The 27,539-nt window shown below is 37.8% G+C and overlaps 1 protein-coding gene across 3 annotated transcripts in view; it reads left to right on the top strand.

Annotated features, from left to right (window-relative positions):
• MIPOL1 (mirror-image polydactyly 1) overlaps window positions 1-27,539 on the top strand; it is a 183,950-nt gene that overhangs the window by 72,415 nt on the left and 83,996 nt on the right. For all 3 annotated transcript variants that reach the window (XM_035902022.1, XM_035902021.1, XM_009646682.2), the window contains one exon: window positions 18,205-18,312. In XM_035902022.1, coding sequence (XP_035757915.1) covers window positions 18,205-18,312 — 108 coding nt within the window. The remainder of the gene's footprint in view (window positions 1-18,204; window positions 18,313-27,539) is intronic.

Genomic DNA, 27,539 nt, shown 5'->3' with positions numbered 1-27,539 from the left:
TAAATGAAAAAAAATGACATAGAGATCTTGGGCCCTTAATTGGGGAATACTCAGGTGATGGGTTACAATGCCTCATGACTATCCTCTCTTATGATAGAGGTAATCAATCCCTTTGCAACCCAAACTGTAGTTTGGGATGTTATTTTTGTAATTTGAATTAGCAGTTCAGTTTTAAACTCTGTGATTTGGAACCCTGTGACACTCCTTGGTTAAGGATACCAATCGAGTTCATGGTTGGCAGGAGCATGTCTGACTGTGTCCTTCTAGCTGCTCTGCCAGGATGCTTCCCCTACTGCCTTTTGCCTTTGCCACTGATATTTGCGAACAGGAAAAGAAAAGGTAGGACACACCTGTTTGTGAACCAGGCAGCTGCTGTGGGGTACTGCTGATTTTGGTCACAAACTTATTTGAAGATGGAAGTGAAGGTAAAGGGGATGTTTGTAATTTGAGGATCCAAGGACCATGCTGGTTCACTCTTATGGCTGGTTTCCTTTGGGAGGGCAACAGCAAGTTCCTGTTGCCCTCATTTGCAGTGCTTTTCTCTGAGAGGTAGCAGATGAATGGGCATGGGGAAATTACTTGCCAGCAGGATGGTGAGAGAGAGATAAGCTGTCTGCAAGATGCCCCTTTTGCACTGCAAATTTAGTCCAAGTCCTAAGAGAAAGCAATAGGGCTATGTAATAAAAAATAGATTTTTTTTTAAAAAAACCCTGAAATTTAACATTAAAAGTTGTACTGTGATTCCGGGGAGAAAAGAAACAGGAGTTGAAGAAATGGTTGTCAGTTTTATTGGTATTCACATCAGTGGCCTCAGGTAAATCTCACCGGCAACTCTTCTTTGGCGGTAATGCTGAGTAAAAGGGAACATGAAGAAAGATCATAAAAAGCCAAGTTATATGTGCAACTGTTGTGATTGGCAACATTAGTTTTCCATTTGATTGTATTGCACTGGAACAGTCACATTTTGTTTCCTGTGTACCTAAATAAAGATAGTCCTTTAAAAGTTTGACTAAATCCATTTTTTAGGAAGTCCATGTTATACTGTTAAATCCATGTTTTCTTCTCTGGTTCTGAAAATAAACCAAGTGAATCTCACCAGCTAAAGAATTTTCAAAGCACCAAACGGAGGCAGTGCCTGCTGTAGTTGGGAGGCATGGAGTATTGGGAATGGTGCTGAAGAGCATCAGGAATCTTTTGCATCTCACAAAAGGGCAGGTTCTTCCCTACTTGGCTGCTTGCTTCTAAAAACAAACCCAGCTTGAAAAATTATAATTCTTTACTTTCTGAGACAATTAGGTATGCTCTGACTCTCCACCTCGGATATATTTGTGCTAGCTAGAGCAAGAATATTTTCCACGGGAATACTCAGTTAAATATTTGGCTATGTTCAGATGTGTGAAGTGCTTTTTTCTTCTGAAGTAGGAATTTTAGTCCACTGGAGAGTAAAATAGAGAGGAAACTGGCCAAGCAGAATCCTCTTGATGTCTTACATTGGGTTTTCTCATTTGTGTAGAAAGTTTCCCAAAAGAATAACACCTGTTTAATCTTTTGTCATAGTGCTCTGTTTTCTTTTGATCATAGTATGTAGCTCAGTTCTCAAGGCATTAAGAAAGCTGAGGAGAGGTGAGATGTTCAGACAGGTTGATAGGAGAAGATTTGAGGACATTACACATCTGTGTCTGTAGTGTCAGTTGGTCTCTTGCATTAATGTAGCAGAGGTGGTGATTTCTCTGTAGGCAGGTGTGTTAGCAGGGCATGGAACTCCCTTTGATTTCACTGGAGTCAGAATTTCACTAGTGCAAGTGAGTATTTTGCAACTTGTTCCTTAGTTTGACTTCAGCAAGGCTTTGGTTGCATGAGGTCTTGTAGGTTTTGAGTTAATGCTTCTCACAGCTGGGAGTGCAGGTCAGCTGGTAGGTCATTAGTGGGAGGGAGAGGAGGATCAGAAGGAAATTACCCTAAGGAGCTCTTATACTGAACTTTTGTATTTAGCCCATGAATGCTAAGTATGAGTAAATATGTAAATGTTAATGCAGTGTTTCCTTGAAGAGAGGGATTACGGTTTGAACTTCCGAAGCAAATTTTTAATTGATACTACATTTCTTCTTTTTACTTGCCATAAGGTTTTGGCTGAATGATGCCCTAAGACACATCATTGTTTGCATTGTTAAATCACCTGTTGTTCCTCTGCAAACAGTGTGTTGTGCAGAATTCAGAAAATACATGCCTGCATAGTATTTGAGGGCATGATCAAGCTTTGTGTCTTTAATTGTAAACTTTAATGAATTTCCAGTTGAACATTCATCTCCTCTTCAGTACCTAGAAACTCCTCACCCCTTTGAAAATGACAGTAAATTTGCATGCAGGCTTGTTTGATTAATTGCTATTTGACTCATCTATCATGGTGCTAAGCTCTAGGTTCACACAGCTTAGACTTCCAAACCAATTTCTAGAATTAATTTAAATATTTAATGTCAAAACCCTAGGATGAAAGAGAAGAAAAATGTTTTGAATGCTTATTGATCTCCTGTTTTAGTAGCAACAACCCATAGAGGAAATTTCCAGTGTGATACAAGCAGAATTCAAATGGTATTCCCTCTGAAGAGGAGATTGAATCACTGTGCATACTATAAGTTCTGTAGGAACCAGAACTATTGTAGAGGTACCTAAAGTAAATTTTCCATGGTACTTAACACTTCACAGTTTCAAGTTAGGTACTGAGTGTTGAATCAGATTTCAGTTTACCTGTTGGGGAAAATGTCTCTGATTTTCTTACAAATAAAAAAAAATCCATCTATGTATTTCGTATTAAAAGCTTGTTTTCTTGGGCAACTTTCTAAGAAATCTTTCTGTGAAAATACTTGATTATTTTGGATACCCAGAGGAGTTTGCATAAAAGTTCTTTTGGTAGGTGACAAATAGGATTTTTCTGTTTCATGTTTACATTTCATGTGGAGTCTGAAAAGGTTAATATGTCTGACCTGTGTGTTCATTTTCCTTCTTGCTTTTACCTACTTGCCACTTCTTGAATGTTCACAGTTCCAACTTTGTGGTTGATTATGTCTGTATTAGTAAGTAGCATGAACAAATGGGAATGGATCTGAAGTATGAAATAGTTCTCAGCATTTGATAACCACATTACCATGTTTCGGGGCGGGGGGGGGTGCATTTTTTTGGTTTTCATTTGTTTGTTTTTTACTTTGGACTAGCTGTAGTCAAGTCCTATGAACTGAATACTCATTTGTGTCAGATTGCACTACTTGCATTCCTGGAGTGCATCTTTGAATTTGCTTTAATCAAAAAAGAAACCCAGTTCACATTCTCAGATAGTACTCCGTGGTGCAAAACAATGCATAAGAAGCAGAGACAGGTGAGAGAAATTGCAAATTGCATCCCCAGTGCAAAGTAGCATGCAAATTGTTTTTCTTCACTGAAGATTTCTGAGAGTCATTGAGAACTTTTAGATAAAAATTCAAAGCTGCATTATTTATAAGTATAGAAATGGAAAAAATCCATTTAATCCAAGAAAATATTTGAAAAATATTGGATTAAAGCTCTGCTCATCTATTACAGGATTAAGGATAAAAATGAGATGACTTCAAGAAGGAGAATCAGATTTATTAAAAAAAATTTTAAAGTAGCTAAAGGGAAGTAAAAGCTACCAGTGCTGTTGGAGAAAGTATTCCAATATGTTTGTATTCAGCCTTTTTACTTTGAAAATTATTAGACTACTTTATATGCAGACTTTTCTGGTGAAGATTTTGGACCTGTCCACAAGATATAAATGAACTTGATTCCTTCAAGGAGAAATAGGTTTTAAAGTAGTAGCATAGATCACAAATAAAATGACACACAGAATATAAAGTTTGGATTTAATTGGACAGTGGAGATATCTTCAAAGAATAGCAGCCAAACTATATTGCTGATCATGCCACTACCATGACATCAGTAGTTGACTAAGAATATTGTGAGACATGGAGCTAAGAAGAATGAATAGATCTGCTTTTTGTTGACTTCAGTTTTTTCCCCCAGAGTCCCTGAAGTGAAATATTGACCTATCTCTAGCATTGCAATACCCTCCACAGTCATCCTTGTGATTCAACATCTGTGTTAAGCCATAAAGAGAGGTGGTGAGTAAGGAAGTTTAGCTCTGGCACCTGCAGAGGATGTAAGGATAAATTATTGCAATGAGGATAAGCTGATTACTCATTTTCAGCAGAATGGTAGATGATTGTGACTGAAATGTAGAACTTAAACATTTTCCTCTTGCTTTGGTCTGGACATTGTGACCTTTGGTTGCAAAGCTATTAATCAATTTCTGGAAGTCCTCAGGCTTGATGAAGTTATTTTACATATTCTGGTCTGAAGTGTGTAGTGGCCCTTGAGAAAAACATGGAACAAGAAAATCTGTCAATATTCTCTTTATGAAAGAAAAATTTCACAGTGGCATTAACTTATCTATGTCTCGTTCACCAAGTATGCCTACATTTGTTTGTTGTATGGCTTTACTGTTTCGTGCTTCACATGGTGAGTATCTAGGATTTACCCTCTTTTCCATGTTCTGTTTATTCACTGTTAATTATTTTTCAAGTTGAGTTGCTTGAGAACAAGAAAAATTTAGCTTCCGTTACCCTCTATCACAAATGAAGGACGGGCTTTCCTATTGCGTGCAGTCTGCTTGTGATTGTAAGGTGCTGTTGTCGGGGAACTTATTAATGCTTTCCGACGTTTTGTTGTCATTCTTTTCAGTAGTGTTTTTAGAGTATTTATTGTTGAATATGCTGTGGGGGTATACACAAAATACCATATTCTGATTTATAGTTTACTTTTGTATTTACTTTTGTATTAAAAATACGTTCTAAATGACACAATTCAGATACATAGAAATACTTAAAGGCCCTTAAGAAGCTGTGGTTGTGTAAAACTATCATACTTGTAGCTATAACAAAAAAATGTAATTGTGGATGAAGAACAGTATTAAATCATAAAAGTATGACAACTTTTTGCAATTCTGGAGTTGTTATCAGAAATACAGAATACAACAAGTAGCTAACTACAGGGTGTTTCATTGGTGTAATGTACTGATGCAGGATAATCGGCAGTAATACTTCTGAGTGTATACTTTATATTGTGGATAACATAGAATTGATAATGCTTTAAAGAGAGAGGGGAGTTCTAACATTACCTCTAGTTAATGAATTAGCAGCTATAAACCTGTAAATCTGAGTATATTAACCAAAGTCCTACTGCAGTTACTGGTCATCTTTCAGTTATGCTGAGTAGCTTGTTCCTGAATTAGCTGTAACACCTTTCTCTGCTATCTGCAAAGGTATTACCAAAGTTTAGATAAAACCCCAAACCCAGAGTGAAGCTCTGTATCAGAAGAATGGCTATGAACACTTTGCTCCTAGTTGTCTCGTGAGATGACTTGTCACCAACTGGTGAGATTTGCTTCCAAGTCATGTTGTAATCACAATGAGGAATTTCATATCTCAGACAGATTGTATTACGGATCCCAGCAATGTTAGGGAACAATAGTTTTCATTCTTTTTTTGCCTGAGAGTGTTCTGCTGGATTGTCTTCAGGACAGGAGTGAACACCAGACCTCTCCGGGAGTTCACCTCCTTCGTCTTCTGTAGCTTTGAGAAAGTATTCTCAAACTGCAAGCATTTTTTCAGCCTCATTGCTTGAGGTCCCATTCACAATCAAAATGATAGGACTTTAACTGAATCTTGATCTGCAAAACCGGTCTTGAAAATCTCACTGCGAAAATGAATGCATCCAGTGCCAGCCTCCCAGAAGAAACAGCAAAATTGGTGTTAATCCCTTCTGCTAAATAGTCATATCATCCTGCTTTCTACTGTGGGGCTAGCCAGCAGCTGTGTGTCTTGTTACATGTTCTCTTTATGTCATGTGTGTTGTCTTCTATGGTATCCAGACACTTCTCAGCAGTAGTCAAGCATTTGCCCGTTTTGTTTGTTTTGGCAGGCAGGCCCAACACTTTGCTTTCAGAAGTTGTCATAACATTCTTCTATCTTTGTGTTTTTCTTAATTTTTTTCTGCTTAGGGTGTCCTACCCTCTACAAGTGAGAGATGGAATTGCCAGGAGGCTTTGAGTTGGATCAGGGCAATCTTGGTAATTGCACGTGTCAAAGGCAGCTGATTTTAGGTTTAAGCATTTCTGAATTTCAGTACAAATCTGAAAGCTTTTACATGGCTGTTCATTCACAGCTGTATGGTCAGTCCTCTTCAGAAGTGTGCATCTGTTTGGGTAGCTAGTCACACTGATCCCTGTAAAACACTTTGAAGCTAAAACTAAATTTTGTTACAGAAGTAAAATCTTCAGAGTCAACCACTAGTTAATACTTGAAAAGTCTTATTCACGTACCAAAATCATACAGATGTTTCTCAGTATTACTGAAGCTGACCAATACATCATTTCTAAATGTGTGCTTTTGTTTTAGCTTTGCAGAGCTTTTGTTTACTTTCTTAAATATTTCTTTGTGGGGTGTCTTTGTATTCTGCGTATGATTCATTTTAAGCTTGTGCAAAACTGATGAATTAATTGATTTAATTTTTTTTTTTACAATATCTTTATTCCACTTCTCAGTGCACATGAGCAAATTTGAAAAGATCTCTGTGTTGGTGAGAAAGAAACTGATTTCACAGTAACATTTTAAGATTTATAGTTAGTTACTCCATTTTCACACTTAGACTGTTGAAACACTGATATTAATATTGCTTTTAAATAGTTGTGATCTTCAGTATTGACGTTCCCTAAAAAAGCATGGTTATTCTGTGGAGAAAGAATGAATGCTACTGATTCAGGTCATTTATTCAAAAAGTGGTTTTCGCCCTGACACGTCTGCAGAGCTTTGTGCTTTCACCTACCTAGTTAGCTGGTTTAGTTTGTTATAATCTCTAGTTTAAAGTAGCTTTTGTTGTACATTTGGGAGAATACATTACACAACAAAAAATTGAAGAACTGCCACTGAAGCAACTGATGGCTCAATTGAGAGTACAGTATTTGTCAGGACAAACAGGTAGTGTGTACTACAAGGAACACCTGCAATCCCATGATTACAATATCTGAATAAAGAGATTAAAAAACTGTGGCGTCTATACAGTGATCCATGATACTGGATAATGATAATGTGATGATATTTAAAAATGGACCAGAAGTATTCCTGTTGTGCAGTAAATGCCAACTTAACATTTAGGCAGTAGTCTTGTTTGCATATGGATTTTAAGAAAATCCATTGAAGATTATTTAAAAACCAGCTCATTAAACTGACAGATTGTTTACCAAATTTTGTTTTCTTGTCAACTAATATTGGTTATGTTCAATTAAACAAGGTTACACTTTCTAAAAACATACTTTTGTCAGCAGCTGAGTACCTTGCATATATCTGAGAATCAGATTCCTAATTTCTAGTTCTAGTTTGAAAATCAGGCTGTGAATGTTTCTTTCTAAAATTTCTCCATTTCATACACCTTTTGCACCTTCTGTACCTTCGTTCTACTATATATATTTCTGAGGACTAAGACTGCAGAATATTACCTGGGGGTGGGGAAAGGGTTTAAACAAAAGCAATTATCAGCTATCTGTCATGGTGTGTTATGTCAGATGTTTGACAAGCTGTCTCTTGGCCGCGGGCCATCTGGTTGTAATGGAACCGACTGCTCTTCAAAACACGTGGCCACGGGAAGCAATAGCTCTGTATCATTTGGTCAAGTCAGTAAAGCAAAGGGTTTGGGTGTAGTAATCCCAGTTCTGACATGAACTTGTTGGTTGATTAATCTTCTTAAACTTTCTGTGCTAATTTCTCATCCCATAAAACAAGTCCTATTTACTAACTTCATTTAAGTGTTGGAAAAAATGATTAGTCAATGTTTATCAAGAGTTATAACATTACCAAACACTTGTATAATTTAAGAGAGTTATTGAGAAGAATCGCATAACAAAGAGAATATTTATGGGAACAAGATGAAGCAAAACAGTAGACAAAAATGAGGTAATGCAGTGGAATGGACCTCACACAGGTCAAGATGAGAACTGAGAATTAGGCTACATGCAAAAGAACAGAGGAAAGACGTTACATTTGGAGGGAGAGACTAAAGAAACTGGAGAGGGAAGACTTGTGTCTCTTCCTTTCAGCAACGAAGGAGGAGAAATAAAACTAAAAAGTAAAACAGCTGGTAAAAAATAAAGTCCATGGCTTTCTGAAATTTGTGTTCTTTCTTTTTATTAGGAATACATAGTCTTTTATAGGCCTTTTACAGTCTCCCTCATTAGAGATATTCAAAATACACCTAGACATGGTCCTGGGCAACTGGCTTTAGGTGGCCCTGCTTCAGCAGGGGCATTGGGAAAGATAATCTTCAGAGGTGTCTTCCACCCACAACCATTCCATGATTCTATGATTATATTTCCATGTTAGAAAGAACGTGTGTAGGATCTATAAATCCGCAGGAATAAAATGTGATTATTTTTTGAGCACATGTGATGAAGAGGTGGCTGGCTACTAAGCAATCTGTCCCTAACTGAAGACAAAAAATCAGTGATATATTAGGTTATCAGCATTTATGAAGTATTGTGACTGTGGTAGCCCATTTCATAATATTACAGCTCGGTGTGCTAACAAATTGCACAGTAGTTAGCGCTGGAGTTTAAAATGATCAAAGGTGCCTTGCAAAATAGTGTATAAATGAGTATGTGGAAGTTGCACTGACTTGGAAAACAGGTACTAAGACCATAAGTAAAAGATCAGAACAGTATTTTAATATTCAGCTGCTCTGATTGGCTTCTTCAGGACATTTCTTGCAGTACTACTTACTCCTCAACCAGGGTAAAAATTATTTCAGGTAGTCAGTAGGGTATTTCAGTCCTGGTTCTCTTGTAAGTAGTGTACTAATATATGACCTGCTTTAATGGCAAATTTATTCCATGACCTCTTTGGTGTTGTGTATTTTTATTCTTTAAATTTTTTTAAAGATGTTGAGGTTGGTTACTCTGAATTAGTTTCTATGCAGAAGTTTCTCCTCTGAAATAATCTCTTGAATCTGTATGCTGGAATTGCCACCATGCATTGAAAGTAAAACTGATCCTAGTCTAAGTATTACTGTACTTACAGACCTTTATTCAGTGATTTAGAATTTAGCTAATAAAGATTTTTTTTTTTGTCATTGCTTTTAAAAGAGAATCTTGACTCTTGAGTGATCTTTCCCTCTTATTATAAAATTTTAATTAGTATTTTCCATTTGCTGAATTAGCTGGGAGTATTGGTAATTTGCTTTGGAATATAACTCACTGACATGTAAACTATATGAAGTTCATTGTACTGTGCCACTTTCTAGTGTTTCTACAAGTCTGCAGTGGGTTGTGTGTGTGAGCAAGCATACTAACCTTGCGTACTACTCATCAGCTTACATGCTTACTTTATACATTATTTATTAGACTTATAGGCATGAAATTAAAAAATTGAATTAGTAATGTGACTTCCATGTAAAACAGAAGTCACTTATTTATATATGACAGTCAATTAGGAAAAAAACCACGCTTAGGTTAGTTGAATGCATTTTTTCTTAATTTCAGACCCAGTACAGCCTCATGAATAAATGTTCGACTCCAGGTTACTGGGTTTACATTCTGATTAGAAGCGACTATAAAGAGTGGATCAGAGGCAAGGTAAGATTGGTAACTTACACGCAGTGGATGCAGGAGATTGTGAAGGTGACCCAGTTACGTCACTTCAGCAGCTCCTGCTGTTAGGCTTCCTCCTGCAGATCAGGATTCTGTCAGCAGCTCCCTATAAGCAGAGTCCTGGTAGTCCAGTGGCACAGCCAGCACAGGAACCCTGCTTGAATGACCTGGGAATCACATATAGCTCAGGAACATCACGTTTTCCTTTCTCTTCTTCATCCCGTGCATTTTTTTTATAATGAGCATCATTGATTAGGAAAGTCTGTTTGTGCTGAGCTCTTTGAGAAGTAGATCAAGCTTGTCTTGATCTTTGAAATGTCATCACTGAAGGGAAGTGTAAGAATATAGAGAGAATGGAGTTGGCTGGGTGGGTACCATAGGGCTACCCAGTGCTGTTGAATAGCTGCACATGTAAGGATTGTTAACATGAAGAGTTGACATGGTTAAAGTTTATTGTCTGAATTTTCTGAATGTCTTTCTGTGCACTTACAGTTCCTTTAACTATTCAAATGAAAAGAAATGAAAACTCGTTTTGCTGCATTTTGAAGTGTTCAGAAATAAAAAGGGAAAGAAATGGTAGGAGGAAACCAAGTCATGTATACAGCATGTTATCTGCCTTCATGCTGCAGGTTCCAACTGGCTCATAGTGACTAGGAAGACAAAAATGTTTCATTTGTATTTCGATGCATTTCTTTTTGTGGCTTCCGATGGAGCAAGGCACCACTGCACTGCTGGAAAAAAGGTGTTTACATTTAAGTGTTTCTCTTACTAATAGAATATAATTTTTTAAAGATGCACGTGTTTCTGAGGCCTAAGCTCTACAAAAGCACTTCTCTTTCTTGAAATCCCAGTAGTTCTAAGCTGCTGGGCATTGTATAAATAATCATTTAAACACATTTGTTGATGGTTTGCCAGAACTTTGAAGAAAAGTCTTTTCTTTCATAGGTTAGAAAGCCTTAATTCAAAATTATAATTTAATGGAAAAATCCTTCTAGTGATTATTATGTAGAAACTCATGTATTTCTTTATTTCTTTTAAAATTATTATTTTAGAAGAAAAAGGATAAAATCTATTTATATAAATATAAGTGCTTCCAAACATCTGCAGTTCAAAGTACATAATTCACAGTGACACCAAAGGTTGGTTTGTGTTTTGACTGGATGACTTTGGTATTATTTTTGTCTGCAGAGGAAAGAGTTGTGCAGCATCCAAGTGGTGCAAGATGTTTGCCTCTCCAGAAATCGTGATGAATTTGGGACAAGGGGCAGACTGTTTGAAAAAAAAAAAAAAAAAAAAAATGGGGGGGGCAGGGGGAAGAAGGGCTGTTGAACTGAGAACAGTTGCATTCCATTTGGCATCTTTGAACTAGGAGCTACTCTAAAGTACAGAGCATTACAAACAAAGTAAGAAAGGTGAACAAAACAATAAGAGAATAATCACTCGGATTGGTTTTGTTTACTTCACATCATTGTTTATTGTGGTCACGTTTACACAGGTGATGACTAAAAAATACAACAGGTGAAAAAGTAGCCATTTGTCTTCATCTTTTCCACGTTTAGTATGTAGAATAATTGTACTTCAGTTGTTGGTTGCAGTGAATATGTGTTAACTAATTTCAAAATGTATCTGCAATTTATCACTTACAAAAGTATTATGCTGTGTAGTAGTAGGATCTTGGTGCCTCATAAGCTCATCTTTTAATGGTATTTGTGCATTTTCCATCAAGATGCGGTGTGTCATTTACTTTGCTGATGAGCATTTTGTTTAAAATGCATAAAGGACAAAATGCATGTTTGGAAATAGTTCATCTGCCATTCCAATGGACTCCTACTTTCCCATAATTTGGAGGACATAAACCATTTTCCGAAGTTATTCAGTAGGAACTAGGTTATTTTTATCTGCCATTACTTCAGTATATTAGATACCAGTTCAGCGAGGTCTTCAGGCATAAAAGCCCGCAGAATGCGATGGAGTACTCACTGTTTAAAGTGAAGGGCCTGATACACAATCAAGTAGTTATGCACTGGCTGACCCATGGAAAGTGACAAAGCACTCGCTTTTGATTTTTATCTGACTTGGGAAAAAAAAAGTTACCTTAAATTTAATGACAGAATGAAGCTATTTGTGGGAGGCTGTGGTTATGTACAAGATTATTATTAAACTACAGAATGAAATTGAATCAGACCAAAGATCCACCTGCCTCCCCACCCTGACCTCCCTCAGCCAATAGCCTAGGCTTCGGGAAGGGGATAAGAACAGGGCAGGCGCGTTGCAGTACCTCCATCTACATCTACATTCCTTTTTTCAGCAGTCTCATCAGTGGAGTCTTGTCGTTTTATGCCAGTGATGATTCTTAAGGTTATAAGGATTGCAAGGTTTTGACAACGACTCTAGATGAACAAATATATTTTCAAAAAATGCCATCTTTTGCATGTACTAATTGGACAAGACAATCAAATGTAATTCAGAATTTGGGAAAGAACTTTGTGCAGAATTTGGCCTCATCTTAGTCCTAGTACATGTTTCATTAGATTTTGACTCTCCTATCTGTATTAACAGAGACAAATCAATTCCTTTTTTTTTTCCTAGCATATAAATGGCATAATGGGTTGACTCTTCTTTTTCCTTAGCGTATTGCCATAAGTTCAGGAAGGGTTAGTTTGGATTCCTTTTAATGAAAGATGATGGAAAGCATTGTATGCTGTATCATAATATTAAAAGCAAATATAGATGTAACAGGATTAAATAGCCACCAAGACTGCGTTTGTAGTAAGGAAGTGTTATGGCTTTCTGTTATATTCAGCTTTAGCTGTTGCTTCCTCAGTCAAGGAGTGTCACAGTCCCCTTTCTCTGGGTCAAATCTGTGCTGAAATACAAAATAAGTAATGCACCTGACATTACTGTCTAGTCCAGTGAGATGAGAGCAAGGCATGCCAGCGTAGCAAAACATTTATCTCTTTGAAAGCACATGAACGGTCTGATTGACCTGGGTAATGCATCATCCACTTCTGCATGAGACCTGTGGGGGTAGGTGTTGTCTTCATATAAACAAACTGCACAGGGACCAAATGGTTGGAGCCAGGGCATTGTTCTGCTCGATGTTAGTGCTTTGCTGTATTCCATCTTTGTCCCTACTAATGTTATTTCTCCAATGGCTTGAAGATTTTTCTTTACTCTTCTGTAACGTCTGTACCTTTTACTTTCAGAACACCTCACTGAAGAATCATGTTAAGTAACGATCGAAAAATAACTCATCAATCTGTGTAGACATGGCAGGCACCATAACACTGTGTTAACATGTTATAGGTACAAGTTGAAGAAGAAAATGCTGAAAAGCTGACAGCATGTTAAAGATGATTTGTTTATACAAGTGCTAAAGTTATGTTTGATATGTTAATGCAACCTCATTTTCTAGTAAAGGCCAAACACTATTAAGTGGTTATCTACATTGATTTTTCTATCTTCTGAAATACTCGATTCATTGTAAACCGTCTTTACCCCTGTTTGTTTACCTGGAACTAGGACCATTTTTTAACAGTCTCTTTCTGGGTGAGCCTCAAGGACTTTACTCAGCAATGTTCTCTTGGTCCACTTCTTGACCTCTCCATCAGTGAGAAAGGAGCAGGTGCTCCTTTTTGCAGTTTGTATGGATTTTCCCCATGGAGTTCTCAACCCTCCCACCTGGATAGTCACTGAAAGGGGTCAGCATCTGCTGTGGGTTGAACTAGTGCCTCTCTCAAACATCCTCATTCTCATGAACCATGTTAGCTGATGCTCGTTAAAAAAGGCTCACCAGTAGCCCAGTGGTTTAAATTAGGAGATGGGAGGGAAGGACAGGTGTACTTGCTGTCTATCCTTTCTTTCCTGTCTGAATCTTTTCTTACCCTTTTGGTATGTTACCTGCTTTGCTTTTCATTTTGTGTCTTAGCTGCTTGTGATATATCCTGTGCTGGATACAGGCATATTTGTTTGGAAAGACTGAGTGCATTTAGAACAGCACAGCCGGGTTGCACTGTGGAAATACGGTTATAGAGAAGATTGAGTGCCTGTTGCTGGGAATAGATGATGTAGTGAAAACTGTACAGTTGGGCACTGATGGTTGCTTAAGGAACACTTGGAGTAGGCTTAGAGGTTCACTGTCTGACAAGTATGTTATCACCTGAATGAGGCTAGCTAAGGTAGGAGACTTTCTGAGGGAAATATATTGAGAGAGGAGAACAAACATGAGGGTTTGAAAGAAGAGAGGAAACCTTTTTCTGGTTGGGTTTGGGGTGGGGTGGGGTGTTGTATTTTCAGTATTGCCTCTCAGGCTACAGAACTCTGAATGCACACAGTAGATCATAGAATGAAGCTAATTCTTGGTGGATTGTTTGTGTGAAATCTTTATAAAGTGACATATTACCATTTCTGAGTGTGCTGGTGTTGGCTGGGATACAGTTAATTTTCTTCATAGTAGCTACTATGGGGCTGTGTTGGATTTGTGCTGGAAACAGTGTTGATAACACCAGGGGTGTTTTAGTTACTGCTGAGCAGTGCTGGCACGGGGTCAAGGCCTCTTCTGCTTCTCACCCCACCCCACGAATGAGGAGGCTGGGGGTGCACAAAAAGTTGGGAGGGGACACAGGTGGGACAGCTGACCCCAGCTGACCAAAGGGATATTCCACACCATATGACGTCATGCTCAGCATATAAAGCTGCGGGAAGAAGGAAGTGGGGGGACATTCGGAGTGATGGTGTTTGTCTTCCCAAGTAACTGTTACGTGTGATGGAGCCCTGCTTTCCTGGAGGTGGCTGAACACCTGCCTGCCCATGGGAAGCAGTGAATTAATTCCTTGCTTTGCTTTGCTTGTGTGCAGCTTTTGCTTTACCTTTTAAACTGTCTTTATCTCAACCCACGAGGTTTCGCACTTTTACCCTTCCAATTACCTCCTCTATCCCACTGCAGGGGAGTGAGTGAGTGGCTGGGTGGTGCTTAGTGGCCAACTGGGGTTAAATCACAACAGTGAGGCTTTAATATCCTTTACTTAGCAAAGTCTTTAGTGTTCTGATCAAGGCATATTCATATTCCTTGATGAACTCAAATTGTCTGAGGTAAAGAAGCAGTTTTCTCAATTAGCAGCCCACTTTTCATAACATGTTAAATCCATGGGAACTTCCAGTTACACCTCAGATCAGATGTTTAGGCAACCTGTGTCGTACAAAATATTTTGTCTCTGACTTTAAGAGGATTCTGTTTGAAGGTTTCCCAAGTGTGAATTTTCACAAGTTTGGGATAACAGGATTTAGACATTCTTATTTATAATATTTAAAATGAAACACTTCCTTTAGCTTTCAACTTTCTTAAAAGGATACATCCAACATTTCCTTTTTGCCAGTACTGAATTGGACGATGTCTTCTCTTCACTGTGCTCCAAAAAGTATTTTTATGTATGTTTTTAGAAGGAAATCCAGTTTCTTACTTGCAGCTGTTGGCATTTTAGAGCCTTGGAGTGAACCAATAAAAACACATGTTCTTTTAAAGAACATCTATTTTTACTGGACCTTGCTAACCACCAATGACACAGAATTCAAAAAATGTTGGCTCAAATGAATAGAACGATTGCATTGTTTTTAAACTCTATTTTTAAAACTTTTACAGCAAGATTACACAGAAATTTCATATAGTCTTGTTCTTGTGCTAGCTTTTAGAAAGCTAAATTGATGTTTTAGAAGTAGTTCAGGTATCAAGGTGTTGTAGAGTATAAAATTTTAGTAAGACATACAGAATGTTGCATTTTAGAGTATTATTATAATGCTTTCACAAAGAGGATAATTAAAGATTTTGCTTCCTAGACAGCTAGGAATAAATACATTTTGGTTGATAATTCAGAACATCTTCTGTTAATACATTGTTTCCAACATATCAGGACACTCATGTGCGAAGGCCAAATTAGATCACCATTTCTTTCAATGATACCCTCAAAATGGATTCAAGCAGCATGCTGATTGAATATGCCTAGCTTTTTTCAGGTATCAACATTTTTAGTGGAAATCAAATTAAAGACAAATTACAAAATGCTACCAAGATTGATGTAAATGTAATCATGTCAAGGTTGACTTGATAGGGAGGTCCATCCGCTTCATGTTACTTGTGTTGCATCTTTATCGTACGTGCTCTGTATGCTGTATGGTGCTACAGTCCCACTGCTGCTGTTGATTCCGCTGTCCTGCCTTCACAGGAGAGCAGAAGCCAAGTGGAGAACAGAATAACATTGTACCCATGCCCTTAGTTGTGCAACCTGCCCTGCACCTCAAGATCTTTTTCCGTATGGTCTTGTAGCTGGATTTTGCTCTTAGCGTATTTTCATTTCTCTTTTGGAATCAAGAGAATAGCATGAGTATAAATTCATATTTTAAAGGTAGATTGAGATTTTAGCCTTTTTAATAATATTTACTGGAAGAAGCATGTGCTGTTGTCAAATTGGGAATTCCAAAGCACTGTTTTGAAGAGTTCTGGCAAAGCAGAAAAGTGAGAGGCTTGCTGATCTTACGTGGTGTAATGTGTAAAGTGTCATAATAACGCCTGAAGTAGTAGATTTATTTTATTTTTTTAAATGGTGTTTAGATCATGTATGCTAGAGAAAAAAAGCTGCCAGAGAAAAAAAAACCTGCATAATCTGGGTTTAGTCCTTCAATAGTTTTATTAGCACCTTCATGTCTGCAGACACATAATTTTCATGCTGGACATGGAAAAAGAATTACAGCTGTGATTCTGTGATTTGTGATTTTGTGTGTGTGTGAGATAAACATAGACATCAAAAGTCTCAAGTCTGTGAAAATATTTGCAATCAAATGTATCTTAACATTTTTTCTGTATTTCGCTTTTTCTTGCAATAAAAATGAAACTGTGCATTAAGGTACTTTACAACAGACGCTGAGAGAATGCGCTAGGCCAGAGAGATTTCCTGCCTTTAAAATAAGTAATCCTATTAGAAATGAGCCCAGATTTCTTACAGAAGTAATGAAATAAAACAAATAATATGTGAATTGATTTATTTTTTTTAATAGTACTGTTGGACACCTACAGTTTTTTAAAACTTATTCAAATATAGGATTGAATCATTCTGGTTTATATACTGTGTTGGATACCTGATGTGCAGTACATTGTTAAGGACTTATTTTGTCTTTAAGAAGGATATGTATTGGTATGTCTTTAAAATTTCTGTCTCAAGATACTTTAGCACTGCTTATTTTACTTAGACCTCAGTTACAATTTTTGCAGTCCTACAACTCTCTATTTCACAGTGTTTTCTTTTTTTAGAGCTGACATGAGCCATGCTTGACTGTCCCATGCACTGAATTGCTCAGGAATAGGTTTTATACACTTGATGGGAAGCTCAGTTCTGTGTCGTCCACAGTAACCAAGATAACACAAGAGACTGATGCTTCCAGATCTTTCATTTGAGACAGTAATGCTTACGTGGCCGTTATATCACGATTCTCATTCCCTTCTTACTAGTGTTTTCAGAAAGTATTTATTAAAATATTTTTTATCAATTAATTGTCTCTTGTTCCAACAGAGTCTTATCAGCTTTGGGTTTTGGTGGTGATGTCCAAACTACTTGCTTCTAATATACTGTTTTAAAAAGATCCTGCTAATACTGTGTTTACCCCTAGTTCTAACAGTTTTTCTCCTACATCTTCCTGGTACTTTTTCTGTTTTGGTTTGCTTTTTTTTTTTTGTCAAACAGTTTTGTTTGGTTTTTTTTTTTTCATAATACAATAAACTGTCTGCTCACAACTTATGCTTTCAAACCAAGGTAACTGTGAAGGACCTCCTATGGTTACCAAAAAAACCAGTGAAATATAATTTAGCTCACAATTTGCAGATCTTTAAATAGACGTTCGACTGGCAGCAGTAAGTATATGCGTGTATGCACATAGTAGCAAATGTTAAATTTTTCATTCTTTGTTAAATATTATAATAAAACAATTTCAGAACTTCTTTTCTTTCAAGATGTGTTATGTGTTTGGGAATTAGAGGAATCCTTTAGCCTGAAAAATACAAGTATAAAAATTACATGTATATTTTTGAATAAAAGGCTGGGTCCTGGATTTGGGAGGAGGGTCTTTCATTTGCTTGCTTTTCTAAAAGCATGTATTGCTTCCTTTATATCCACTTACTTAATACATAAAAGCCAAAATCTAGCCTTATATTGGCATAACTAGGAGCAGAAATTCAACCTGACATTTTTAAGACTTTTTAAAGCATTCTGCAAAATGTCTTTATCTGATAGTAAACTTAGCTTTTTTTGGCATGCAGTTGGACCAGGAAGAAACTGAATAATGATGCACATTTAAAAAATGGAGCTCTAGTACTGGTCTGGGGTTGTAACTTGCTTTTGTCTGATGCTTTCACTACTGCAGAAACGGTGATGGGGTTATTTACGTTAATTCGTTTGGCTTGTTGAAAAAAATATGCCCACACTCCTCTACTTAATGGGATTCTTTCCTCGTTGCAGTGCAAACGGCTGGAGCAGGAGCTTCATCATCTGAAAGAGCAGAACCAGACTTCAGCAAACAACACGAGACATCTGACTGCTGAAAACAATCAAGAACGTGCTCTGAAGGTAAATCTCCATTTCTTCTTGCAGGCAAATTAAGGTTGTAAGCCCCTGGTGCCAGCTTTCTGGGCTGCATATATCAGTTGTGTACATTTCGGCAGAAGTGAGCTATGGTGTTTGCCAACAACCCCTTCTTTAAACACAGATACAGCACCCTTCTGTTATGGTTTTATTTTATTTTGTGTATGAAAACAACAAGGAAAAAAATAACATATCTTCCAAATTATTGGGCTGGTAATTAACGCTAAATTCTTGGGGTCTGTCCTTGCAATATTACATTTTATAACATGAAGAAAACTGCAACTATTTGCCTCATGGTACCTTTGCAAAACTAATATTTTAAAGCATGGCTGTTTGATCTGCTCCCAGCAGTGTGTGCTATATTAATAACATTGTTGACCTATACTACTAGTGACCACATAGTTGATACTACTATTTGCAAAAGGGTAGCTAGTTGGAATTGGGAGGAGGAATAATAAGTCTTGTCAATAAGAATAAAAATGAGTGAAGAGGCAGGAGAGGGTCAGAGAAAGGACAGTGTGAAGTGACAGGTTATTGCTGCTTTGAGAAAGGGAAATTGTAACGTCAGTGGAACTGATAGCTACATAATCAGCAACCTCGCTGCTAGCCAGAATAAGAGACTATGCCTGTTAAGACGTGCAAGCATCGTGTCCACCTATTCAACCACTGTATTCTTAAAAATCTCTTTCATGGGTAATGGAGAGACAATATAAATACAGAAGTTACTCTGTTGATACTGTGTTGTTGTTTTAAAACTGTGTTTGATTTAGGCAGTAAGATCCAAATGTATCTCATTTACAGGCAGGTTTTCCTCTGCCTGCTTTTTCTTGTTTTCTTTTTTTTTTTTAATATTCAGAAAACACCATTATTCATGCAACAACTTGACTAATGCAAAATACAGGAATTAAGGTAAATCCTTGTGCAGTTTGACATTTAACAGTAAAAAAAAAGTGTCATGAGTAAACGGAGAGAGGCTGTGTGCCACACAAATGCTGTGTATGTTCCATGGGTTTATAATTGCCATAAGAATCTATGGTGAATATTACAGAATCAGGTGTGCAATAGTGAAAGCAATCCATCTGCAGATGAGTAGGAATGGAGATCATAAACATTCACGGCTGTCTCTGACCACAATAATAGTACTCTTTTGAATCCGGCATCACTAGAAGTTAGTGCTTGCTGAGCATGCTACTTATTGAACATAGTAGTATTTTTCGTTAATTGCACGCTGACTTGCTTTTTCTGTGTCATTGAAAATATTATGCACAGATTCTTTCTGTTAGAAAACAGAAATGTTTTATTGAAACTTAACTTTTTACATTTAATATTGCCTGAAATAATGCTTACAGAATAATTATATTTTCAGACCGAGAAGTGACTTAATAGCTCATAGTGTTACTAGGATTTCATTCTAAGCCTGATATTGCTCTCCCAGCACCTAATCTTTAAAGAATTTAATTTCTGGCTGTCACAGGCATTTTTTGATTTTTTTGAAGTTAGAGGTTAATTGGTCTTAGACTTTTAGAGATGAGAGTCTGGGGAGGAAAAAAGGAATGCTTTTCAATTTTCGGTAAAGTTGAACTTTTTTTAGTATTGTACCTCTGTAGAGTTTGTCTCTGTTCATATTACTGTTACAGGTCCATCAAAGTACTTTTAAAAAGGCCTGTGGGTCAAGTTGAATTCTTGACCACAAAAACTTGAAAATGCCCCGATGAAATATTGGCAGTAGTAGTTAGCTTTAACATACATTGTATGAACGCTCATCCTGACGTAAGCACTCATGTAAATTAAAAGCTTTTCACCCCGTTTTACTGTAGCTACAGCCTAGAAAATCTGGACTGGCTGGCAGGGGTGGAAGTTGTGCCAGCAGCTCCTTTAGAAATGGGTTTGACCAGTGCTCTGGGCCTGGCTGCAGCTGGCTGGGGTGCTCCTGCTGCCGTCAGCGGCAGAGCTCCCTGCCAGAGAAGTATCCAGCTGGAGCCCCCTGACAGGTAACGCGCTGTGGGGTCTTGGCACACACCTCCCCCGTGAAACCCTCTTGTTCTCAGCTGCTGCCTCCTGCCTCTGGTATGTGCTCAGTAGCTGTGGTAAGTGCTACGCACAGGGTGAATGCACAGACCCAAGAATCCCCTCCTGTCTCCTCTCTGCTGCAGATCACCCTCTGGTCATCTGACTGTTTTCAGAGAAGTAGGACAGGCTGTTTGTCTCTGTGGTGCAGGGTTAAATATGAACACAACTGGTTTTATTTTCACTGTGATCCACAGATTGGCACTTACTTCAGCCACCTCCATGTGCAAACTGGGAGCTGCACTATGCACTATTAATTCAGCTGTAAACACCTGTCCTGCAGAAGTAGTCCAGGTATCCCTTCTGTGTCTGTCCAGGACAGTTTCTGTTAAGAAAGGTGTTTTTTAAAAAAAAATTTAATTTTCCTTACTCTCTTAAACTTAATTAACGTTGTCTGGTTCAGCTTGGCCAAAGATGTATTCTGGTGATAGGTGGCAGATGAGGAATTTGATCTGCGTTAGATTTTTCTTCAGGGAGTAACGGAAGTATAAACGTCAGATGTGGTGCAAGAATGCTTGCAATCTTTACTGGATAAAAACACAGTAATCAGGATCAGCTAGATTAAGGATGGCGTAAGAGTTTGTGATAAAAGATGAGATCATTGCCTCGGCGGGGTCCTGAAATACACTTAACACCAAACCCCAGCAGGTATTGTTTCTTTCTTACCTTTTAAAATCATCTCACAATAGTGAGTTGCTTAGAAGGGAAAAAAGTGTAAGACCAATCCACAAGAAACTTATTTTATTCCACTGATGGTATGATCTAATAGGTAATATAAGGTGCATCTTTCAGCTTTATTTTTAGTTGTATTAGCTCATGGGGCTACTGCCACCCTTCTTTGAGGCAGTAGCAGACCATAGACTCCTGAGTGAGGCAAAGCAGCAGAGAGACGTATTGTAACTGTGGGAGCGGTGTGGTGGCAGTAAATTGGCCAGATCCAGGATCTAGAAATCACAAAGATGACATAAGCACTCTTGCATACTTTTGTTTTTACACTTTTAGATCCTGTGTCACACCTGAGGATCATGTGACAAATAAAACATATGGTGCATAAGGCATGCTGTATAGGCCTGTACTGTGCCATTTCATCTTATTGTGCAATATAACATATGTACATGTTTGGTAAGATCATAGAATCATAGAATGTTTTGGGTTGGAAGGGACCCTTAGAGGTCAGCTAGTCCAACCCCCCTGCAGGAGCAGGGACACCACTAACTAGATCAGGTTGCTCAGAGCCCCGTCCAACCTGGCCTTGAATGCTTCTCTTCTTAACTAATCCGTCATACATATTGGTAATATGTGATTTTAAATGTCCATATTTAACATATTTATTGCAGAGTACATTCCTTACAGAGATGTGGGCCATTCAGTCCCACAATGCCAAACTGGTACTCCTAATTTTTATAATATTCTTATGATTGTGTTAATTGAACAAAAAGGCCAATTTCCAATCTTCCCTCCAGGCAATGCCCACAACTGCACAGAGGTCATTCAGAGAAGCATGTGGGCCCCTATTTCCATAGTTAAAGTAAAATAATCCTCCTCTTTGTGAAACCATTTTAAAAAAATCTCTTATAATATTTCAGATTGAATTATAGCTAAATCTTTTAGGGATAATTGCTTCCTAAGGGCCTATACATTTGCGCTCTTAGTACATTTTCATAAAATAAGATCTGCAGAGTGCTTTGCAGTTCTAATGTGTCAGGGTCTATATATAAGATTATTCATTTGTGCTTGGCCTTCATAATTAACATTTGGTCTCTACTGATTCTGATAAATGTATTCCCACAACACACTGAAATAGCTGATTCAATTAAAGATAGAAAAGTTGAAGAATTGCTATTTTTTCATTAGTATTCAAATATTGTTGTGGATCGTTCTATTGTTGTTAGCTTTGTAGTGTGTAGTTTTGAAATGCAGAGATTTAAGTAATACATTTTCCTAAAGAAAAATAAAGATTTTTGCCAGTGTGAATGTCCTTTTTACTCAGTTGAAGAAAAATAGGAAATAAGTCTTATAAAACAAATAATGTGAAAATTCACAGAAAATGTTTAACTGGATTTGAATGAAACATAGGGAGAGGTGCTTTTATTTTTTTTCACAGGCCTGATTTATTTTGTAATTTTGAATTAGGTGGTACATTCTTCTTAAAGCAGCTATTAATCTGCTTTAGAGACGAGAGAGGCATACTCATTTTACTTCCAAGCCAAACTGTCAAAATGGAGAGGAGGGATGTTTCATGATGATACACAAATCAGGTGCCCTTAAGTGACTAAATGAGTTTACTCCATCCAAGTATGATGTCATTAGAGCTTGTGAAGGTTATTAATCTCCTTCGGAGCTGTTAAGGTGTTAATCTTTGGTTATGATTGGCTTGTTTTATTATGTTTTCCCGACTATTCAGTCTTTTTAGTTTTGATTTTCTGTAGAATTCATCCTACATGCTTCCATGGTTTTATTAAGATTACCATTAACTTAGAGTCAGAGGCAAGAAAGTGACCTGAAGGAGCTGTCAGAAATTTGTCTGCAGTAGTGTCATAAAGCAACTGTAGCTGATGTCATCTGCTTTCTGCTGACGCTTGAGAATTGCATAAGGGCAGGAAATCCACCATGCATAGCAGTTTGGTAGTTATTCCAGTGATGATGCCTGTGAAAAAGCCACTCTAGAAGACTTAATTTAAGTACTCCCTGATGCCTGTCATAAACTGTATTAAGCTCTGTTTCGATTCCCCGAATTTCCCAGATTCTTAGAGTAGAAACTGTTTTTCCATATCTGCTTGACAATGCCAACTGCAAAACCAAATCCAGCTGACCAGTCAACGTATCATCCATGAAGAGCATTATCCCAGGAGAATCTGATGTCATCATAAGAGCTTAAAAAAAAAAATAAGAAAAGCTTTAGCATGCAGTTTAAAATGTTTGCTACTGTTGAAAAGCATGCAGTATTCATGCTGTTTAGGCATATAATATGGACTATGGAATAAAGTGCTTCTTTCAGAAGATAGTAGCTGTGGCCCTTATCTGCAACAACTAAGTAATTCTAACAATGTATGTTTAGAGCTTCAGAGATGAAGTTTCAGACATTCATTTTAACGAGTTTAGAGCTGGTTTATGGCTATAAAGCCTGTGATTTGTTTCTGACAGAGCCACAGGCTTTTAAAATCCAGGGAAACTTGCCTGAACCAGTGGCGGGAAACAGAGAGATTCCAATCTCATCTATTCTATTCAAATTCCAGTTCAGCATACAATTTTTACAGTTTATTATAGTTATTAATTGCATCCTAGAAACCTCTTAGAGAAAAGCCTTTCAATACTTTTGTAATGATTTTACATGAGGCAACACAGATCAAGTTGATTTATTGGAAACCTAGAACATAAGTTTTGAACGTGGCAAGGCCCTGCTGCATCCAGAACACCACTCTGCCATCTCCAGCCGTTTCGACTGTTGTTAACTGCAGTGCTGTGTGAGCGATAGAAACTGGCTGTTGATTACCGATATTTTATAGCGAACAGATGAATAGCTCTCTTATCCACCGGTGCAGTGGGTGTTACACCTTCCTCCAGTTACTAGCTACAGAATAACTAGACGTTACTCTGCAAAGAGTTTACCACTTGCTGTTGATCTACTTGTTGGTATGGTGTTATTGTTTGGTAAAAGATGCTTTAAAATAATGTGATTACTTCAGAGTGGTTGGGGTGGTTTGTTTTTTTTTTCAATGAAGCAACTCAGCAATATTCATGTGGTGGACAATCCACCTATTTCTCTCACAACTTGCTATGAATCCCTCTGGCCAGTGTGCACTGTTCCCTCTGTATCTAACAGAATGTCTACCCATGAAAGCTCAACTTGAGAGCTCACTCTATGGCGTTAACCCCAAAGCAATCATGCTTTTCATTTTGGATGTCACGTGCCGCTACCTATAAAAGGGACTGCTGTCACATTTGCAAATGAATTTATGGGTATGTTTGAAGACTGGGTTGTATATTGGAAGTAGAAGGGGAGGAAAAGTAGTCGCAGATCTGTTACTCACTGTGCGGAGATACACTGTGCCCTTGCATTTGCTTGTGATCTATATCTATTTTTCTGAAACTACAGGAGCATTTCAGGAGCAATGAGAATAGTTAACAGGCTTTTTGGAGGTTATGTCCAGCAAGTATGTTGTTACAACTAATCCTGAAAGGTTCTTCATGCTATTCTTACAAAAACTTACACAAGAATAAAGTACTAGAGGACTTACCAAAGCAAGCTGCAGTCTCCAACTTTGTGCCAGAGCCATTTCAGTAGTTCAGTTTGTTCTGCTAAGAAGGGCACCACTTCTCTTCTGCTTTCAGAGGAGTTGTCTGGCTCAGGTTGTAGAAAGCCACGATGAGTTTATTTCACTTTCCAGTAGCTACCCTGAAGCAGTATGTGCACTCATTTAAATGCCTGGTAAACATGAGAGATGAATTTGCTACCCTGTCAGTAGAACTTGTTACAAAGCACATGAGATCACCATTAATTTTTAGAGTGGAAGTTTGCTGAAGTTTGAATGCTTGAATTGCTTTTAAGTACATAGTGGAGGTGGAAATAAAAGACTTAGTAAAACTTGGAACATGCTGCTGGCAATCTGGATGTGGGTAAGAATGCACAAACGTTTTTCTTCAGTTGTTGCTTCCTAGATACTTCAGCAGACAGAGTAGATACGGTTGCAATCTTAATTGCATTGAACAGAGCCTTTGCTTGTGCTGCACCCAAAACCACTTAATCACAAGGTCTTAAAGGGTGTCACTGAGGTTAGACCCAAGACTTTTCAGCTCTTATCCATGCTAGAAACGTGATTAGTCACTTTATGGCTGGTGTTATTAAATAGTACTGTACGCCTCAGAAGATATCAGTGTACGCTGGTGCATTGTGCCATAAATGAATGCTAAAATGAGGCCGTGTACAAGTCCTGCAGAAGTAATTTTGTCCGTGTTCTGCTTCAATATTACTTTTCTGCATTCCTTTCTGCTTAAGTTGCAGTGTCTCCTAAAGCTATTGCTACAGACTTCTGACAACCCGCCCAGTTATCTGTATGTAAGGAGAGGGAGAAAATAACTCTTACAATCCTACAGTGACCAACATTCACCTTCAGTCCCAGTGGGAAAAATGTGAGCACTGGTTGAGTGGTCTTTAAAGCAGTTATTTGAAGTCTCCTTAGACCCAGTTGTTCCTTTGAGACAGATGTCATAACTTGGTCCTCTGGTCAGTTCAGGTCCAGAGATCCTCAGCCAGGGATTTCTCCTTCTTCTGCTGTCATATATTTTCTGTAACAGTTTGCTTTCGTGTGTTCCCTATAGGCAGGAAGTGACTAATTTAACACACGTATTTGATCATGAGTCAAAAAGCTAAGTTCATAAATTTGATCTACTAGTATCACTTTCAGTAGCCAGTTTTGGAAATTGTTTTTTGTAGCCATCCAGGCTGGTAGGCTTTAGTTAGTTATGCAGATCTTGACAGAATAGTTGTTCACAAGTGACAACTACATTCTTAGTGACGATCTCCTCGCATCTGATAATGAATGTTTTAGCGCTGATAGACATTTGTATTCATTGACCAAAAATATCTGAACTTGTATACGGAGTTGAAAGTTAAAATAATTGCTTAAATGTGCCATAAGCAAATAATACAATGTTTTCCCCTGATGGTAAACATGGGAAATAAATTATCAGACGGGACACTTGCCCTTCACTGAGAGTGAAGTTGTCCTGAGTCCCTTTAAAAACACAGGCTTTCAGAGTCTGATAAATCTGATTTATATGAAACATCTACCTGGGAGTTGAAGAGAAATTATGTTTAGTAACATTAGTACTTGCATGATTTTCAGTGGTCAGCTTGTGATGTCATTTAAGTTGCTGTGTGGATAGGCGGCAGGACCGTTTGTATTGTTCTTGGTTCGCTAAGGCATCACTCTGGGCCAGAATTTTGAACTCGTTCAAGCCTTGGGTTGTTTTCAAGTTGAAGGAAACAAATAGACATACCCAAGTTCTCATCTTCGCTTCTTCAGTTGCACTGGCCATGCCACTTTCTCGTATCCATGAGGCTGTCCTTTTCCTGACAGCACTGTCTGGTATAGCAGCCCTGCTTGTACAGTGTTCCCTGCACAGCAGCTACTCAGGATTTCTTGAATTCTATTCAAATGAAGGAAGACCAAGCACTGGTGTTTCCTTGCTTACTGTGACCTCAAGTCTTTCAGAATTATTTCAAAGCAAAGTAATATATGGATGAAAGTAAACACCTATTGGCAGAACAAGATTTGTCCTGGAAGTGATCCTGCGAAGAGTTGTATCTGTCTAATTAATTATGCTTGTCTAGAGCACTGTATGTCTTAAAGAATTTTAGCGTGCTTCATAGTGCCTGCAAACAGCTGCACAAGGATGGCACTGAATGTGTCTTGATAGACTGAACAAACAGCGTCTTGGCTAAAAGAGTTTGTTCACCTTGCCTAAGTCTTCCTTCTCTCCTGTTAACAGGTGCTGAACATCTCTTAACCAAAGCAGATATATTTATTGAACTTTGATTCAGTTATAAGCATTAAGGAATTCATTACTCATTCACACTTTGTGTTTGATGTCAGCTTTCATCTGCTCCACTAAAAATTCCTTGGAGCTCTGTTCCTTTTTATTTGACAGCCTTCAAATCTCTTTTGGCACCAGATTACTCTTGACAATCTTAAACATCAACAAACTGTATATACTATAAACGTCCCTTTGTCATTGGGGATGATGTGGCCATTCAGAGCTTTTGGCTGAGTCTTTTATTTTTTGGTTTCCATTTCATAGGTGGAATTCCCATGAGGTCAGTTGGTGTTACTACTTCCGATTAGCAGACGTATTATTTCTGATGAATGCAGCAGGTTCTTGGAATGCAGTATTTCGGTTTCAGGTTATTCTAAATCTGGATTATCATTCTCCTAGTCATCTAGGCTGCTGCCACATCCTCACTTTTGGTATGCAAAGAATCCTCGCTTTCATGGTAATAGGCTTCTGTGACCATGAACTTCCTGTTGACAAGGCCCTCTCTTATCCATGTTTTTCATTTAACCATTTAGTAATTGTGCATCTGCACATATTATATTAACTTAACATTTAAAAAATACTTTACACTTTCATGCACCTGTCCTTCC

Source organism: Egretta garzetta, unplaced genomic scaffold, assembly GCF_000687185.1.
Source record: "Egretta garzetta isolate BGI_Z169 unplaced genomic scaffold, ASM68718v1 scaffold79, whole genome shotgun sequence".
Taxonomy (NCBI): Eukaryota; Metazoa; Chordata; class Aves; order Pelecaniformes; family Ardeidae; genus Egretta; species Egretta garzetta.
Note: the sequence above shows the minus strand (reverse complement) of the source record. Positions and strands in the feature narration are given on the sequence as shown.